The sequence below is a fragment of the Cnephaeus nilssonii genome (genome assembly GCF_951640355.1).
Source record: "Cnephaeus nilssonii genome assembly, chromosome: 18".
Classification (NCBI taxonomy): Eukaryota; Metazoa; Chordata; class Mammalia; order Chiroptera; family Vespertilionidae; genus Cnephaeus; species Cnephaeus nilssonii.
In genome coordinates, this window is record NC_137089.1 from 8,849,366 (window position 1) to 8,867,724 (window position 18,359).

The 18,359-nt window shown below is 46.9% G+C and overlaps 1 protein-coding gene across 4 annotated transcripts; it reads left to right on the forward strand.

Annotated features, from left to right (window-relative positions):
* Positions 1–8,351: 8,351 nt before the first annotated feature.
* Positions 8,352–17,957, forward strand: PDP1 (pyruvate dehydrogenase phosphatase catalytic subunit 1). 4 transcript variants are annotated; one of them, XM_079796082.1, is made up of 3 exons: positions 8,411–8,545; positions 9,375–9,409; positions 13,502–17,956. In XM_079796082.1, exons 2-3 carry the CDS (start codon positions 9,379–9,381, stop codon positions 15,160–15,162), a joined length of 1,692 nt encoding a protein of 563 aa, XP_079652208.1. In that variant the 5' UTR covers positions 8,411–8,545; positions 9,375–9,378; the 3' UTR covers positions 15,163–17,956. The 4 variants fall into 4 exon arrangements, with proteins under 4 accessions (XP_079652207.1, XP_079652208.1, XP_079652206.1 ...); XM_079796081.1 differs by lacking the exon at positions 9,375–9,409 and having other exon boundaries at positions 8,352–8,545; XM_079796080.1 differs by lacking the exon at positions 8,411–8,545 and having other exon boundaries at positions 9,331–9,409; positions 13,502–17,957.
* The last annotated feature ends 402 nt before the right edge of the window (positions 17,958–18,359 follow it).

Sequence of the window (18,359 nt, forward strand, 5' to 3'; positions counted from 1 at the left end):
TAACTCATAGCTTTAAACAGATTAAACTGTTTCACATATAATCAACTAGAGTTTATTACTAGATATAAATTGACTACATTAGGTATTCATCTACAGATACTCATAATATCTGGCTTTTAAGGAAAATAACCTTTTGTAGTCACAATTGGTTTTCCTGAAAAAACATTACCAATCAAACCATGCAGTGCTCTGACAAGAGTGGTCATTCAATGGCGATACACTGAGATGTGCAAAATTTATTGCTGGTCACAGACACAATAAACATAGGGAGAAATTCTGTAATTATAAGGGTATAGTTTGCCTTCAAATCCATGATGAAAATGTGAATCTTTCTTTAGTTCTTTATTCCAAAGCATTCCCTTGTTGCAACATGCCCCTTTTTTCATTTGAAGTAAGTTTGTTCGTTCATTCTTGGGCACTAATGTACGACAGGTGGAGTGTTACAGGTGGAGATAGCAGTCACTACAACATAGTACCTTAGAGTGCTGGGATAAACGGTTCTTCTACTTCCTACTTATGTGACCCTGAGGCAAATCACCCTAATGGAGACTCAGTTTCCTCTCCTGTGAAATGGATAGAAGGATAACACCTACCTCGGGAGTATTATGAGAATACTAGAGGTCTGGTGCATGGGAACCGTGCACTGGTGGGGGGCGTGGCCTGCGGGGATCGGCTTGCTGTGGGAGCACCGCTCATCCTGGTCAGCCTAGCGGCTGTGGACCCGCCCTCTGAGCAGCTGCTCCCTGGTCCGGCACCTTCCGTGGAGCCGGAGCACTTGCTTCTCCAGGGGACCCGGTCAGGGCCGGGCCGGGGACAACAGCACTGCGAGGCGGTGGAGTAGGCCTCAGTCCAGCAGCGGCCACCAACCCGCCTCCCAGCCTCTGGGGTCAGTTCTGTGAGCCCAGCGGCGGCAGCCTGCGGGCATCCGGAGGCGGCGGCAGGGAGCGAGGAGGAGCCTGGGGCGAGTGGGTGACGATCGCAGCCCGGGTTCCTGCCTGTTGGCCCGGGGTTCGCAGCGGGAGCAGCCGCTCATCCTGGTCAGCAGAGCGGCGCTCCCACTGTGGGAGCGCACTGACCACCAAGGGGCAGCTCCTGCGTTGAATGCCTGCCCCCTGGTGGTCAGTGCGCATCATAGCGACTGGTCGACCGGTCGTTCTGCTGTTCGGTCGCTGGGCTTTCATTATATAGGCTACTATGGCAATGCACTTAGAACAGGGGTGGTATAAAGTTAGCTCTCACTGTTAGTTTTCATTATATGCCAGGCATTGGGGGAAAGCCCTAAAGGTTTAAATTCAGGATCGAATCTGAAGGACAGACACGCAGCCTTATTCAAATTCACAAGAGCTTTCACAGGAGAAACTTACATGCACAGGCAAAAGCAGCTGCTCGCAGTGGTGGCCGGCCAGGAAGAACCCACACCCCTCCCAGGAAAGGACCCCCTTTTACAGGGGTTAATAGTACCACCGCATGGCAGGGAGTCGCGTAGACCAGCAGAAAGAACAACCCATTCCAAGTTAACAGATAACGCCAGGCTTTCCTCACACTCCATACATTCACTAACCTCCTTCCTGGGAGCATGACCTTGATTTTTGGGTGGCATTCTGGTTTTCTGGGTAGTCAACTAAGCCTGAGGCTACAGAGAATGAACGAGAGTCCAACATTTCCCAGAGGCCTTTGCTGTGGGAGCCATATTGCATCTGAAGTGAGTTCCCCTACACCAGTCCATGGGCTTCGATCAGTGCATAAGAAACGAGGTCCCTGCTCTTGAGAAACCTATGCTCTAGTAGTTAAAGTGTGCAGGTAAGCAAAGCATTTCGGGTTTTAAGGAGTGTTCAAAGCAGCAGCTATTTTTGAATCAGAGCATAGGGGTTCTTGCTGAAGACTGCAGAATGGCATAACCTGATTTAGAGGCACCCGTGACCTGGCACTTATTGTAAAAAGTGCTCTAGGCCCACCCCAACGTCTCAGTTCCTCTGAAGTCCTTCTTGCACCTTTACCCTCTGCATTCTGGGGAATCTACAGAGCAACACTGAAAGAAAAATTAATCTTGCCAGACTGTTCTATGGCTAGACCAGTGGTCGGCAAACTGCGGCTCGTGAGCCACATGTGGCTCTTTGGCCCCTTGAGTGTGGCTCTTCCACAAAATACCACGGGTGGGCGCGCACGTACAGTGCGATTGAAACTTCGTGGCCCATGCGCAGAAGTCGGTTTTCGGCTCTCAAAAGAAATTTCAATCGTTGTACTGTTGATATTTGGCTCTGTTGACTAATGAGTTTGCCGACCACTGGGCTAGACAATACCACCACTGCCACCCTCACCCGCCCCCACCATGCATGTCATTTTTAGCATTCAGGAACCCCCACCAACAGGGATTCCAGAAAGATGTGCCCTTCTCAGGTTGAGATAGGCTAGTAAGCCAGGACAAGTGGAATGGGGAAACTGAGACAGAGACTTAACCCGCCAAGCAGTTTGCAGCCATCTAGTAAATAGCTGAATCCTATCTTCCCTAACCAGGGACACTTCGAGTAAATGGTTTGCACTTCTCCTCCCCAACCAGAGGGTGAAAGCTTAAATCTCCTACCCAGGGAGACAGACACAGAAATCCAACTAGTGCCATTTGCCAACCACACCCAAGGACAGATGAAGCTAAGAGAATAAACCTCATTTTGGTCCATCAGCATAAAGCTGATGAATATTCTACTGAGATCCTCCCCTAAGACCTCTCTGTCCAGCCTTTAAAACCCCTCAAAACAAAGGTCCCAGCAAGCGCTCTCCCTATCAGGTGCACACCTGTGCAAGGCTTGCAGCCAGGACAGCAATGGGCAATGGCAGTTCATCCCAGCCCCCCGCCCTGAGCCTGTCCCCAAGGACCCCTTTTCTCTGACTTCTTAGTGAGCCAGGCAGCCCAGCCTAGGCTCATTTGCCCAGCCCTTCTTTGTTTCACTGTCCCCGGCTTTAACAAACGTCCTCTAAAACCCCGGTCACCAACCTTTCGGACCACTGGCTGGTGACCGCTGCTTGATAACTCTCCTGGATTTGTCTTGTGAAATTTTTCCTGCACAAAGTCAAGAACCCACACACTACCCTAGGCAGACCCACTCAGATCCAGAGACCTGCTGCAGTCCTCAACATACTGTTGTCTTATGAATTCTGATGAGAACAGATTACTTTTAAAATCCTATCTAATAAAAGGATGATATGCAAATTAACCGTCACTCCATCACAAAAATGGTGGTGCCCATAGCCACAAGATGGTGGCGCCCAGTCCTCTCAGCCCCACCGGAGTCCCCCAGTCCTGGGGTGGGGGTTGGGGGGCGGTCACTGAGAGCGGGCAGCGTGAGTGGCCTGGAGGAATGCTTGCTTTGTCGCCGTGGTGACGAGGCAAGCATTCCACCCCGGCTGTGGAGGGCCTCTGGGCAGCAGGCATGGAGCGGCGGCAGGGGGGCACGGGGAAACGCTTGCATCATAGCCCCGGTGATGAGGCAAGCGTTCTGTGCCTGGATGTGGATGGGTCTCTGGCTAGGCTGGGGCGCGGAACACTTGCGTTGTTGCCCCGGTGACGAGGCAAGCGTTCCGTGCCTGGCCGCAGAGAGCCTCTGGGCAGTGGGCGCAGAGCGGCCAGGCCCCACAGAGAGCTACTGGTGCACGGATTCGTGCGCAGGGCTACTAGTGTTAAATAAGATAAATGTGAAAGCAGGTGTAAAAGCAGGTATAACAGCCTCTGGCCCACAAGAGATGAGCCAGAATACCTGCTGTTTCTTTCTTACAGATGAGATGCCATTCTCAGTGCATAGCTCTAAATAACTTAGTTTCAAATAAGCAACTTGCAACACTGGGACGGTAATAAAACAGGTACCTATCGCTGATGTACTTCATAATTACGCGCTGATTTCCTATCCAAGACCTGGAGGGCAGTCGGCGCTAAGAGGAGTGTGGTAGGCCAGCCTCTCTTCCCTTGCTGATTTTGGCAAAGGCCACAGTAAGTCACTAACCAGCAGACCGACAGCACCTCAAACCCTCATGCAGGTCCTTTTCAAGCCTCCTGGCTGGTGCCACTGAGATTCTGCTGGACCATCTCCAGGTTGTCACAGCTAACCTATAGCACCCCCAAGGGTGTTCTCACTCCCCGACAAGAACACCAGGCCAAGCTGGTTGAACACTTGCTCATTTCCAGGTTTATCCTAGGACAAGAAAATGACTGTTAAGGGTCATTCTGGAATCGTCTTTGCATTTTTGTCATCACAGAAAGCATGATGCAGACAAAACAGGTGCTTTTACTATCCTCAGTGCTTTCTTCGGACCGTGCTATTTCTGAAGCCCCTTCCTCTCCCCTTGCCTGCCCTTCTCTACAAGAATCCTGGGTTGTTTCAGGGCTACTTTCCTACACCTTCCAATGCTGAAGTGTCAGCAGGTGTTCCGGTGGCTAAAACAGTCTGGGGTCAGAGCACCAAACCCAAGGACCTGCCACAGCCCTGGCCAGATGGCCATGTGATGATGACAAACAGCACTTTTAAAGCAAGCCTATTGGGTGGCCAAACAGAGCTCCATCCAGAGACAGGAAGAAAGCCAGGCCAGAGAGGAGACGGGGTGGAGACGCCTAAGAATCGTGTCCCCACCCCCAGGTGGTACAAGCAGTTACTGCCTCTGCAGGACTGGGACTTTATTTATAATACACATATTATAAAGTCATACAACTCTGCAGCTAAAGAACAAAACTTACACCTCTAAATGAGTATTTCAAAGCTATTACTTTGGTGAACCTTTCTTCTGATTCCAGAAATAGCTTGGCCTTGCCTTCAATACACATGACAAGTTCTTTTGACTATATTTAGCGGTGGCAAATACCAATTATTTGCAAGTGGGTGTCATTTTTAACAAACAGCCAGGTCATTCAGAACTAAGACTCATAAGATAAGGGAATCAATACTATTTTGGTGTAAAAACCAAGATGCTGGTTATAGTAAAACAAGTTGGAGTTTCCTGGGCAGATCCAAAAGCAATTTGAAAGGTAATTTTAAAAGTGCTCGGAATAATGGCAATGTTGGTGTTGAATAAGGTATATGCTATCAAGGTGACAACTTTGAAGAGATCATTGATGTGGATGCACAGCGGGTCCTCCATATCCATGGGTTTCATATTTGCAATCAACCATTGATTGAAAACAGTATTTTCGATCTGAGGTTGGGAATCTATGGGTGCAGAGGGCCAACCGTATACATCATTCTATGCCATCCTATATAATAAAAGGCCAGCAACCATAATGGCGTAACTGATCAACCAGTCACTATGAGGTGCACTGACCACCTCTCGGTCCCTCCCCCCAGCCTGCAGGCTCTGATCGCTGTATGGCCAATGGAGAACCACGGGGAACGGGGGTGGGTGGAGGGGGGGCAGGACTGGGGACTGGTGAGCAGGCGGAAGGCAGACCTCTTGGTCCCTCCCCCCAGCCCATAGGCTCCTATCGCTGGATGGTGAACGGGGAACCAGGGTAGGTGTTGGCAGCAGGGCGGGACTGGGGACTGGCAAGCGGGCAGAACGGCCGACCTCTTGGTCCCTTCTCCCGGCCCACAGGCTCTGATAGATCGCCAGATGGCCAATGGGGAACCGGGGTGAGTGTCGGCAGCGGGGCGGGACTGGGGACTGGCGAACAGGAGGAAGATGGCCCTGATCACAGGCTAGGCCTAGGGACCCTACCTGCGCATGATTTCGTGTGCTGGGCCTCTAGTTTTATATAAGGGACTTGAGCATCCGTGGGTCTTGGTATCAGTGAGGATGGGGTATCTGGAACCAATCTGACAATGAAGGATGACATTCTAGAGTCTCATTACTCTATTTTCACAATCATTAAGAAAAAGGTTATAGAAAACAGACACACCTACCATAAAACTCATTTTTGAGTCTCAGGCAGAAACTTTTAAAATAAAAATGAATTCTTAACCTCAGTTAACTGGTCTCCATGTCTTCAGAGTAGGGGCTAAGAAGCAGTGACACTCCTAACATAAGACTCTCTAGTCTATTAATAATGTCTACTAATACATAACCTGTTATTAATGTCTACTAATACATAAAGTAACTTTTAAAGCAAGCCTATTGGGTGGCCATATTGCACTTGGGAGTCTGGGTCTCTGAATCTCTAGGAGTCCTTAATCTAACAGATGTACTGACCTGGACACATGTCTATAATATTAATAACTAGAGGCCTGGTGCATGGAATTCGGGCACTGGTGGGGGGTGTGGCCTGCGGGGATCGGCCCACTGTGGGAGCGCCTCTCATCCCGGTCAGCCGAGTGGCGCTCCCACTGTGGGAGCGTACTGACTACCAGGGGGCAGCTCCTGCGTTGAGTGCCTGCCCCCTGGTGGTCAGTGCGCATCATAGCGACTGGTCGACCAGTCGTTCTGCCGTACAGTTGCTGGGCTTTTATTATATAGGATAGCCCTACTTACACAGCTCTTACTACTACCCGCTTTGAACTTTCTTAGCATGATATATTAAGCTTTATGTTAACTCAATATTTTGACTATTTTTACTTTACTTATATTACTTTTTTATTCCTATCTTCCATATGAGAGAACTGAGCTAGAAAGATGTTGCCTAAGACCAAACAGTAAACTACAAAGCCGGAACCTTGGCAGTCTAGCTTCATCTATGCTCTGACAGTAGGCTACACCACCCAATATGCCTCTATGAGACAAGAGAAAACCAGATACAAACCACATAAACAGGATAAAAGACAATGGGGAGCTCATTTAAGAAGTATAAAGGAGGGGTGAAGTGAGGCAGGCAGATGGACCCACGTAAACCAGGATGAAAGCCACATAGAACAGCCACAAGAGTTCTGTGGCACCCTGGGGACTGGCAAAATGGCTTTGCCCTTACGTATTTAGAGAAAAAAGGAGGCAGCTGGAAAGATCCAGGGGTTATGAAGAACCAGTTCCTGGCACTGTTCTCTGTATATAAAGTTTTTCCTTTATTACATAAAAATCAGATAATGCAAGATTCACAAAAATACTAGTAAAACCCCAGCCTGGCGGGTGTGGCTCAGTGGTTGAGCCTAGATCCATGCACCCTGAGGTCACCTGCTGGATTCCTAATCTGGGCACTGCGGGTTAGATCACCCGCCAGGGGGCGTGCAGGAGGCAGCCGATGGGCGTTGAAGTTTCAGGTTTCGCTCTCATCTAGGTTTCTCTCTCTCTCCTTCTCCCTTCTCTCTCTGAAAAAACAACACACAAACAAAAAACATTTAAAATAAACAAATAAAACTCCATGATACTGTTAATAGGACAGTGTATATCCAGCGCACACCACTTTGTGAGCTTTGCTGGCTAGTAACCAGAGGCAGGCTTCTTAAGTCCGTTAACCCGCTAACACCAGGCAGGAGAAGCGCGATGACCTCCCCGCCATCGCCAAGGCGCTTCCAGAACCCACTCCCAATGACTCGGCTCCCTCCGAGAGCGGGGGTGTGTGTGCAAGGAGGCAAGGGCACAGGCCCTGGAGCTGTCTCCCCTTTAACCACAGGATGCCGATGCCACCCCGCGCCTAGCCTCCTCTCCCGGGGCAGAAGCCCAGTCTCACGCAGCGGAAATGACCTGGATGCAGGTCCTCTGACTCCAAGTCGGGTTTCCTCCCGCTGCAGCGCCCGGTTCCGCCCTCCCCCCTCCTTGTCACCACGCAGGACAGGCCACACAACCCTTATTTCAAAGCCCTTCGGCACCCACCAGCCTCCCGGGGGAAAGGGCGCCTTCCCCGCAGCTTCCTCTGGCTCTATTTACACCGGCGCCTCCCCCTGGGACCCGACAAGTGTCCAGAAGACATCATCCCAGTCCACGCTCCTAAGATCTGCCAAGTAACAAATTAAAGGGGCGGCCGATGGGATGCGGCGACAGTTGTTGTTTCCGGTCAGGCAGGGAGCCGCCCCCCGCGGTCCATCTCTCCAAGCCTCGGCCCCCCAGCGAGGCGCGGCGCGGGCGGCCACACCTCCGGCCGGCCCCCCGCCGAGGTGCCAGCGATTCGCGGAAGCGCGCCCGGCGGGGGGCAGCGGCGCCCGGGCCCCGCCCGCGTGGGGGTGCTGGGGCCGGCCCAAGTCCTCCCTCCGGCCCAGGCCCGCCGCCCACCTTGCTCGCCGCCAACCGCCCAGCCGGTCGAGGGTCCCCCGACGGCGCCGCCCGGGGCGCGGTCACGTGAGGCGGCCCGCCGAGCCAATGGGCGGCGGTGCCAAATGGAAGCGATTGTCTGACCCCCGTGACGTCACAAAGCCGGCGGGCGCGCGCCGCTTCCCCGCCGCCCCCGCCGCCGCCCCCCCTTCAGCCGCTCTCCTCCTCCCGCCGCGGCGCAGCCAATCGCGAGGCGGGAGGAGCCCCCGAACGCGCGGGCGGGGCGGGGCGGGTGGCGGCCGGCAGGGCGGGGGCGCGGAGTGGGCGAGGACCCGCGCGCCCGGAGCGGCACTGGGCTTTGTGGAGGGAGCGCCGGACGGTCCGCGCGGCCGCCGCCTCCTCCTCCTCCTCCTCCTCCTCCTCGGGAAGGAGCGGCTCCTGCCTGCCGTGCCCGGTTCGTATCCCCCGCTCCAGCCCCGCGCCACCTCGATGGAGTCCTCCACCCGCGCGGAGTGGCGAAGCGGGAGCTGGCGCGTGGGGCGCGGCGGCCGCGAGCGTGGGAGGACGGGCGGCGGGAGCGGGGGGGGGGGCGGGGGGGACAGGCCCCCAGCGCCAGGTGTGCGCGGCCGTGGGGGCGGCGCGGGGCACGCGCGGGTTCGGAGTGGGGGCGGCCCGCGCGCCCACGGTCGGCGCCGGGGACGCCGTGGGGGACCCGCGGAAGGGTGAGCTGCAAGGAGGTGCGGCGCGGGCGGTGCGGCGTCTGTGCCTGAGGGTCCCCCCCCCCCTCCTCTTACACCCCCAGGGGTCCGGGTGGCTCCCCGAGAAGCCCGCCGCTGGCCGCCCCGGCTCTGAACTGAAGCCGGGGCCCGGTGGGCCCGGCGGGCCGCGGGCGGAGGACACTGCGTGCTGCCGTGCCCGTGGGCTCCGCGCCCGGACTGGATGGAGGGGCTGGTCCCTGGCTCGGGGCGCGCCTCTGCTCGCGTCTGGGCCCCCACCGCCTGGGGCTGGGGCTCTGCCTTTCCCGCGGGCTCGGTTGGTGTGTTTGGTTTCCTCTTCCCCACCCCTTTCTCCTTCCGTCCTCTTCCCCCAGCCCAGCCCAGCCCCATTCACCCCGCCCCGGAGACCTCGCCCCTCCCCCGCTCCCCCTCGGCCCCCCTCCCGCCTCCCCCGCCGCCGCCTCCTCTAATGAGCATCTCTGCCTTGCTTCCGATGGGCCGGTGCTGCTGTCGCTGCTGCTCTCCGCGCGGGTTGTGGATGTTGTCGGCTCCGTGTTGTGATGACAGGAGAATGTGTGTGTGCCCCGGGCCCCGACGAATTGGTAGGTATCCCCTGCAAGACCTGCGCTGGGTAGCCTGGAAGGATGGGGACCGATGCGGTGTGTGTGTGTGTGGATGGATGGATGGATGGCTTTAGGCGGGTCGTTGTGGCATGAAGGGGTGAGAGAGAAGAGAGGACAAAGGCTTCCTGGGACCAGGGTTGCTCTGATGCCTGGGAGAGGGCAGTGTTCAGCAGGGACGGACCGAGGGAAGGAATCGAACAAGTGCTGGCTGGGAGCTTTGCGTCTTCCTCAGGAAGCCGGGAGGTTTCTTCATTCAGGGAGCGAATAGATAACGGGAGCTGCGGAACGGCGAGGCGTTTTTTGAGAAAAGGCTGAAAAGTCGCAGCCTTCATGCAGGGTGTCCGGTCCAGTAGGATTACATAAACGGAGGTTCTGGCATTTAACGTTGACTAACTAGGAGAGCACCTTTCCCTCCTTTGACAGCCAAGCTTTGCGAAGCCTAAAGAGCTCCGGAGCCGGTGCAGTGACAGCATCTTCCAGTGAGTTTGTTCTGTGCGTTTATTGATGAAGTGGAATCATTTCTTTGGCACAGACTCTGCTGAGCGCATCAGTAAGATGGGTCTCTCTGCATCTTTCCTTATTAGTCATTGGCAAAATCCACCCAGGACGAGGATGCTGCATATAATAACAGGGCTCGGACTGGATCCTGGGATAGGAACTTTCCAGTAGAAAACATAGTCAGAAATAATTGGGAAATTTGACACGGCTCCAGTTTACCCACGACTGGATCGTGTTGCTGTTCTTTGCCTATCAAGAGCTTTCTACTTCATGTATTTAGCTAGTTCTTCAACGAACGTTGTTTTCATGGTTTTTTTGTTGTTGTTGTTGAATCGACTCATACAGTCTTTAGAAAGATGCTCAGTGTTTGCTCACTTAAGGTTTCTGAAAACATTCGGAAGTACTTTGACCTCTAAGGGTGTCTGCTCTGATGGAGAGACTATATCGCTTGTACTGGTGATGGCAGGGCACTGATTAATCACAGAGCAGGTTTGCGTGATTAATTTTATCTTTACTAAGAATGTGTCTTTTGAAGGCATGCTGGGAGTTGGGGGATAGAGATGCAATCTCAGTTCATATGCTAAACTGGATAAGTGAAAAATACAGCTGATAAAATTCGCTCTGCTTTTTTGTCTTCAACCTCAAGAACCTTGGATTTGAAGGAAAAATGTAGTACATTATTTAGACATTTCAGTGCTTGCTGTTTGAATGTACTGTATTAGTCCAAGCATTTCCTGCATGACTCATTAGTTCTTGTGCCACAATATTTCATTCATTTTGCAATCAACTACAAAAGCATAAAATTTTTCAAGACAAAGCAATTTAAAGAAAGTGCAGGTTTCCTGGACTTATTTCCTTGATTAGACATACAGGGCGGGAACAAAAGTAGGTTTACAGTTGTGAATATGTGAAAGTTTATTCTTGTATTATTATTTACTAATTATTGTATTTCCCATACAGACTATTATAAACCTACTTTTGCCCCACCCTGTATAATAAAAGCTCTCTTTTTCTAAACACACACACACACACACACACACACACTCACACTCTACTTTGATTCAATCTACATTTCATCACATACTTTTTTCTTCTCTATAGGATTAAGTTTTAAAGTAAGCACAAATACAAACATATAAAGTCATGGAGAAACTTTCTTTTCATTACGATTGGCATCTGTTTACATTTTTAAAAATATGTATATATATTTTGATTTCAGAAAGGAAGGGAGAGAGAGAAACATCAATGATGAGAGATAATCATTGATGGGCTGCCTCCTGCACGCCCCATACCGGGGAGCCCATAACCCAGGCTTGTGCCCTGACTGGGAATTGAACTGTGACCTCCTGGTTCATAGGTCCACGCTCAACCGCTGAGCCATGTTTACATTTTTAATGCTAGAAAATCCTTATACAGAGCATGAAGTTAATGTGCTTTCTGAGTGCAAATAACAAGAGATTTGGTTTATGTTTGGAAACCAGTGTCATGTGGCCCAACATTTGAGCATATCCCCTGGCTCAGTCATGTATACTTTTGGATGACTTTCAGATACTCAGTTTGAAGTACTATTATTTAAGTGGTTAGTCTTGATAGATTGCTTCTCTTCTGGAATTTCTATTTTTTATTACTGCATTTCAGAATGCTTTTTAGTTATTGATCTTATTTTTAAAATTCTAATCATTACCTTTTATTGCTTAATCTTGCCTTCAATTTTGTAAACAAATCCCTTCTTAAATAGTGCAATTAAGGGAGAGATCAACCAAAGGACTTGTATGCATGCATATAAGCCTAACCAATGGACACAGACAACAGGGGGGTGAGGGCATGAGTGGGGAATGGGAGGCAATGGGGCGATAAGAACACATATGTAATACCTTAATCAATAAAGAAAAAAAATAGTGCAGTTAAAATAGTGGTACTTTCTATCACTTGCAAAAGGGGTTCTGTACGACTGGCTGATGCCATGTTTATTACAGAAGCAAACAAAGATCAGTTATTCAGTGTTTGGTTTTCTCTGCTCCCCCACTTACCACTTTTTCTCTAATTACTCTTCAAAAGAAGGTACTCAAAAATAATGTAATATATAGCTAACACTCCAATACCTGTAAATTTTTTGTTCCTTAATCGTTTAACCTTCGGAAGGAGTAGCTGATATAAAGATTCAATTGATTTTATTTTCCTTATTTCTTTTTGTTTACTTATTTCCTTATATAAAGTTTTTGTAAAGCCTTATTTTTTTTATAGGCCAAATGAATACATTGAGGCAATTTAGGGGAAATATTATCGAGGAAGAATACATATTTTTTTCTTGCATAAATTATCTAAGTTACTGGTAAACATTCATTAAATTTTCTAGATAAATGCCCAACAAAATCTTTCCAGTGTCATATACTGAGTGATATGATTTAGATTATAATTATGTACCTTTTTAATCTAAACCTTAGACTATTTGGGTATTATTCCACTATTCTTTATTGTTTCCCAAAGACAAATACATACTTTTGTTTTTTAATATAAGAGAAAATATTTTTCTAGTGGTGAATTCTACTTGGGATCCATAATTGATGAAAATAAAATTTCTATAGCTTTCCCTTATGGCTGATAAACAGAAGAAAGTGCTACCAAGTATATTAAATTCCAGAACTGCGACTATTTATGTTACTAACAGTTTTGGAGCTACTAAAATACTTGAACTTTTTTTTATGAAGGACACAGTAAAATTAATGAATAAATGAAACCTGCATTTGATTTCAAAGCCCCACTTCAACAGTTATAAAGACATAGATTCATAGAAGAGGCCTTAGATAATCTCTGTTCTGATGTGTTCAGAGATGTGTTACATCTTAGGAAAGTGAGGCCCAAAAAGGTGAGCCAGCTTTTGCAGGATTAATTTGGCAAGTTGGTGGAAGACCTGTATCCCTAAACTCACCAAATTGGTGCAGTGGTCTAGAAAGCATAGTTTGCAAGACCACTCACTGGGGTGTAGGAAGGGAATATTGGCATTTCTCTTTATTCGTTATGTAAATTTTTTTGTATATGTTATAATGAACATCATATTAATACAGTAGTAGTATATATGTGTAACTTAAAAGTAGTGTATGAATATACTATGTTGGGAATGCATCCTAACACTTTTTTGGTGATAGCCATGTATAATCAAAAGCTGACTATTAACCACAGCTCTAGAAATAGGATATTCATAAATGGGATAAGTCCCTGAGCAATATGGAAGATCAAAGCCTTTTTAAAGGTAGGGAGGGAGAAGGGCGATTGGCCAGGTAGACTTCCACTGCATAATGTTATATAACACTCATCTCCTCAGCTCTCCCCAGCTAAATCTATTATACATTGTGTACAGTTTGCGTACACAAAGAAATACGATGAAAAGAGAAAAGTAAAGCGGGACGTTCAATCCTGGTTCTATAAATGATAGGGAATTGTGCTCAGCAGAATATACCCTGTAGAAATAGTACATGATGTGGGTATAAAATACAGTGTCTCCTAGCAAAGATAGACTAAGTAACCTGAAGTATAACTTTTTCTTTGTGTGTACCTGTGTAATTTGTGTTGTAGGAATCCCCGTCAGAAGTTCCAGCCTGCCACTGTTCTCTGATGCCATGCCAGCACCAACTCAGCTGTTTTTCCCTCTGATTCGTAACTGTGAGCTGAGCAGAATCTATGGCACTGCGTGTTACTGCCACCACAGACATCTCTGCTGCTCACCTTCTTACATTCCTCCGAGTCACCTGAGGTATACCCCCCATCCGGCGTATGCTACCTTCGGCAGGCCGAAGGAGAACTGGTGGCAGTACACCCACGGAAGGAGGTACGTTTCCACGCCACAGAAGTTTTACCTCACTCCTCCACAAGTCAACAGCATCCTGAAAGCGAATGAGTACAGCTTCAAAGTGCCAGAATTTGATGGCAAAAATGTCAGTTCTGTCCTTGGGTTTGACAGCAATCAGCTACCTGCAAATGCACCCATTGAGGATCGGAGAAGTGCAGCAACCTGCTTGCAGACCAGAGGGATGCTTTTGGGGGTTTTTGATGGCCATGCAGGCTGTGCTTGTTCCCAAGCAGTCAGTGAAAGACTCTTTTATTACATCGCTGTCTCTTTGTTACCCCACGAGACGTTGCTGGAGATTGAAAATGCGGTAGAGAGTGGCCGGGCACTGCTCCCCATTCTCCAGTGGCACAAGCATCCCAACGATTACTTCAGCAAGGAGGCATCCAAGCTGTACTTCAACAGCTTGAGGACTTACTGGCAAGAACTTATAGACCTCAACACTGGGGAGTCAGATGATATTGATGTTAAGGAGGCTTTAATTAATGCCTTCAAGAGACTTGATAACGACATCTCCCTGGAGGCCCAAGTTGGTGATCCCAATTCTTTCCTCAACTACCTGGTGCTTCGAGTGGCGTTTTCTGGGGCCACTGCTTGTGTGGCCCACGTAGATGGCGTCAACCTTCATGTGGCCAATACTGGCGATAGCAGAGCCATGCTGGGTGTGCAGGAAGAGGACGGCTCTTGGTCAGCAGTCACTCTCTCTAATGACCACAATGCTCAGAATGAAAGTGAACTGGAAAGGCTAAAATTGGAACATCCAAAGAATGAGGCCAAGAGTGTGGTGAAACAGGATCGGCTCCTTGGCCTGCTGATGCCTTTTAGGGCTTTTGGCGATGTAAAATTCAAATGGAGCATTGACCTTCAAAAGAGAGTGATAGAATCTGGCCCAGACCAGTTGAATGACAACGAATATACCAAGTTTATTCCTCCTAATTATTATACACCTCCTTATCTCACTGCTGAGCCAGAGGTCATCTACCACCGATTAAGGCCACAGGATAAGTTTCTGGTACTGGCTACTGATGGGTTGTGGGAGACGATGCATAGGCAGGATGTGGTTAGGATTGTGGGCGAGTACCTAACCGGCATGCACCACCAACAGCCAATAGCTGTTGGTGGCTACAAGGTGACTCTGGGACAGATGCATGGCCTGTTAACAGAAAGGAGAGCCAAGATGTCCTCGGTATTTGAGGATCAGAATGCAGCAACCCATCTTATTCGCCATGCTGTGGGCAACAATGAGTTTGGGACTGTTGATCATGAGCGTCTCTCCAAAATGCTGAGTCTTCCTGAAGAGCTTGCTCGAATGTACAGAGATGACATTACAATCATTGTAGTTCAGTTCAACTCTCATGTGGTAGGGGCATATCAAAACCAGGAACAGTGAGATCTTACCCTGGCGATTTTCAAATGAAATAGATTTAAAGGACAAATAGATTGTAAAAAGATACTAAAGTAATAAACATTTCTAGTGGGTCATTCTAAGCATTTACCCATTTGATCCTGTCTAGCTAGTCAAGAACTCCAGTGGACTTGGCGGTAGGGTGGCAGGATAATGAGAGTGTCGTTCTGCCTGGCTCAGACCTCACAGTTCCTGCACTTGAGGCAAGTCAGGTTCTTATTGCAGATTTCTTGTGACATTGGCTTCTTGTACCAGTCAGAAAATTAGGATGACCTGGCAAGTAGGATCTTGAATAGGTCAGAAGCAAGGATCTTGCTGGGTGTATTTTCTTGGTAAAAGAAACAGCACTGTTCACATCTGTGGCTCCATTTGTCACTAAGATTCCGATGTACATGAGAATATTTATTTATTGCATGATTTCCTAGATATACAATCTATGCATTATTCGTATAAACTTATTTTATCCTGAGGTGGTTTTCAAATGCAGTATTTTAAGCCATAAATGACCGAGAACCAAGCAATCTGAAATTGTGTTTGTGATTATGTGGAATGCTTTTGAAATGGGAAAACAAACTAATCACTTCCCTACCTAATTACCTAATGTTACTGAAACATTCTGTTTTGCCACGCACTTGAAGACAATAAAGGTTTTTAGTTTTATCTACTCTTATATTGATGGTAAATAAAGAAAAAAAAATTTTTTTTAGTTTGTATTAATGAAAAGCTTTACTTAGTTTGAAATAAAAGATCCAGGAAAAAAAGAAGAGACTAATATGTTCAACTGCTGTCATGTAGAGCCAGCATGTCACTCTTATCGTGTAATTCCCAAAGGCTTGGCATGCTGGAAGTGTGTGGGTGACAGACTGCTGCTGGTAAATCATACTTCTAATTTCATAGTGATAAGGATTTTCATCACTTGGAATTTTAAGGATGACATAAAATAAGTTTATATATCAATTTGGGGAGTACGTTGAGACAGGAGGAAAGTTTTTGTCTTTCCCCACTTAGGCATAGGTCAATTAAAATATTTGGCTTTAAAATTACTAAATGCTTTAAACATATTTGTAGCTTATAAATAGGAGTTGCGATATATAAATGAGAAATTTTAAAAGGTAATTACTTTGCATGCCTGATGCTTAGTAGAACACTTAGCATCAAGTGTTATTTGCAGCAGTCCTCGTACTTCTGTGCAGTCCCTTCTAACACTGTATCAAAGTAAATGAAAATAAACATTGCAAATTAGCTTTTGGGCAGCTTATTTGATATACAGCAAATGGCATTTTGTTCCTGTGTTTACTGGTGATCTGTGTACAGCTGTACATACATTTTCTTATTCTAGCAACACTGTTAAAGAGTGGCTATGACTATGTTTGGTATTCATATAGACTTCAGTACAAAACATGATCAGCTTTCCCTTGTGTAATTAGTTGAGGGGTGTTTAGGAGTCCTTTCAGATTTCTGTAAAATGTGAACGAGATGTTCAGGGACTCCCCGTGGACTGTGGACACTAAAACAACGCAGAACTGACTGCAAAACTTGTTCCAGTTGAAAAACAGACTCAGGAAGATTGCAGCCCAGACATCATATAGTGTTTGTTTTCTGAAGTCTTTTTCCCCCTTGCTTTTTGTTTGTAGTTTGTTTGTTTTTTCTTTCGTCGGCTTGGAACTTTTTTCCAGGCAGCATTTTCCAAGAGGAAAATATATTTATTTTTAAATGTTTTGACAGACTTATTCTTTCAACGAAATATATGTAGATTGCAGTAGCAATTAAAACCCATTCTCAGTCTACTATTTGAATTTCTCTTGAAGAGTTCCATATTATTATATACTTTAAATAAAGTCGCATTTCTACATAGTATAGTATATATAAATTTAGTTTACTGTGGTCATGATCAACATAATAATTTTTTAAAAAATCCTTACCCAAGGATATGTTTATTGATTTTAGAGAACGAGGAAGGAAGAGAGTAACATCGATCAGTTGCCTCCTGTACGTGCCCCAACCAGGGATCCAACCTGCAACCTAGGTATGTGCCCTGACTGGGAATCTGGCCCACAACCTTTTGGTGCTTGGGACAACGCTCCAACCAACTGAGCCACCTGGCCAGGGCAACGTAATAAATATTATTACACAAGAATCTTGTCTGCAGTCCAAAAGCCGGTCTACTCCAGAATAAAAATGCAGTGTGGGATTCAGATTGTTGAAATGAAAACAATTGGATGTTAGAAATCTGAATGTACTATCTGAAAGCAGTTGTGATTTTACTGTAATTGGTTGTCACTGTGATGTTACGTAGAGTATAGAAGATGTAACCTTACCTTGTATTTAGCCTTTCTTAAGCTTTTTTTTTATTATTTAAACTTTCTAACATGTATCGACTTCTGTATTTATATTTAATCAATGGCTCATAATATTTATAATACACTCATAACTAGTTAAATGGAATAGTGATGTGGTACACAGTATTTGGTAGAAAAACTGTCCTATAAAAGATGTTTCTTGTGAAGACATAAGAAAAGCTTATATATAATATAGAGAATGGCTAAAGAAATACCCACAGTGAATTAAAGTTTCATATCTGCTTTCTGAATTGCCTCTTGTTGTTTTTTAATTTATTGGGATAACCTTGGTTAATAACATTATATAATTTCCAGGTGTACAAGATTATAATTTGACATCTGTGTACTATTGCGTGCTGACCATCGGAAGTCTATAATTTCCTTCTGTTACCATATGTTTGACCTCCTTTAACCACTTTGCCCTCATCCCACCTCTATTCCCCTCTGGTAACCATTTTTTGTCTGTGTTGGTTTTTAATAATAGTAAGATTCATTAGATTCTTTCTAAGGTAGTACATTATACTTAACTTTAGGATCTAGTTAGATAAATAGTACTTTTTAAAAACTGAATTATAATTTTCATTCAATAAAATGCACAGATTTTAGGTGTATCATTTGAGATTTGGTGACCACAATCCCAATAAAGATAGAAAACTTCCATTACTCAAGAAAATTATCTCATGCCCTTTCTAGTTAATCCCTCTCCACATAACTATTGTTCTGATTTGTATCACCACAGATAGTGTTGCTTGTTCTAGAAATTCACATATATGTATGTACTCCTTTGTGACTGACTTATTCAATTTTTTAGTATTTGTTGAGTATATTCATAGTCTCTTATTA

What these genes read in the sequence shown, in the direction of transcription:
- PDP1 (XM_079796080.1), top strand. Translation starts at nt 9,346, where the DNA reads ATGTTGTCGGCTCCGTGTTGTGATGACAGGAGAATGTGTGTGTGCCCC. An exon ending in CCCCGGGCCCCGACGAATTG is followed by an intron (nt 9,410 to 13,501) that starts GTAGGTATCCCC and finishes TTTGTGTTGTAG; the next exon opens with GAATCCCCGTCAGAAGTTCC.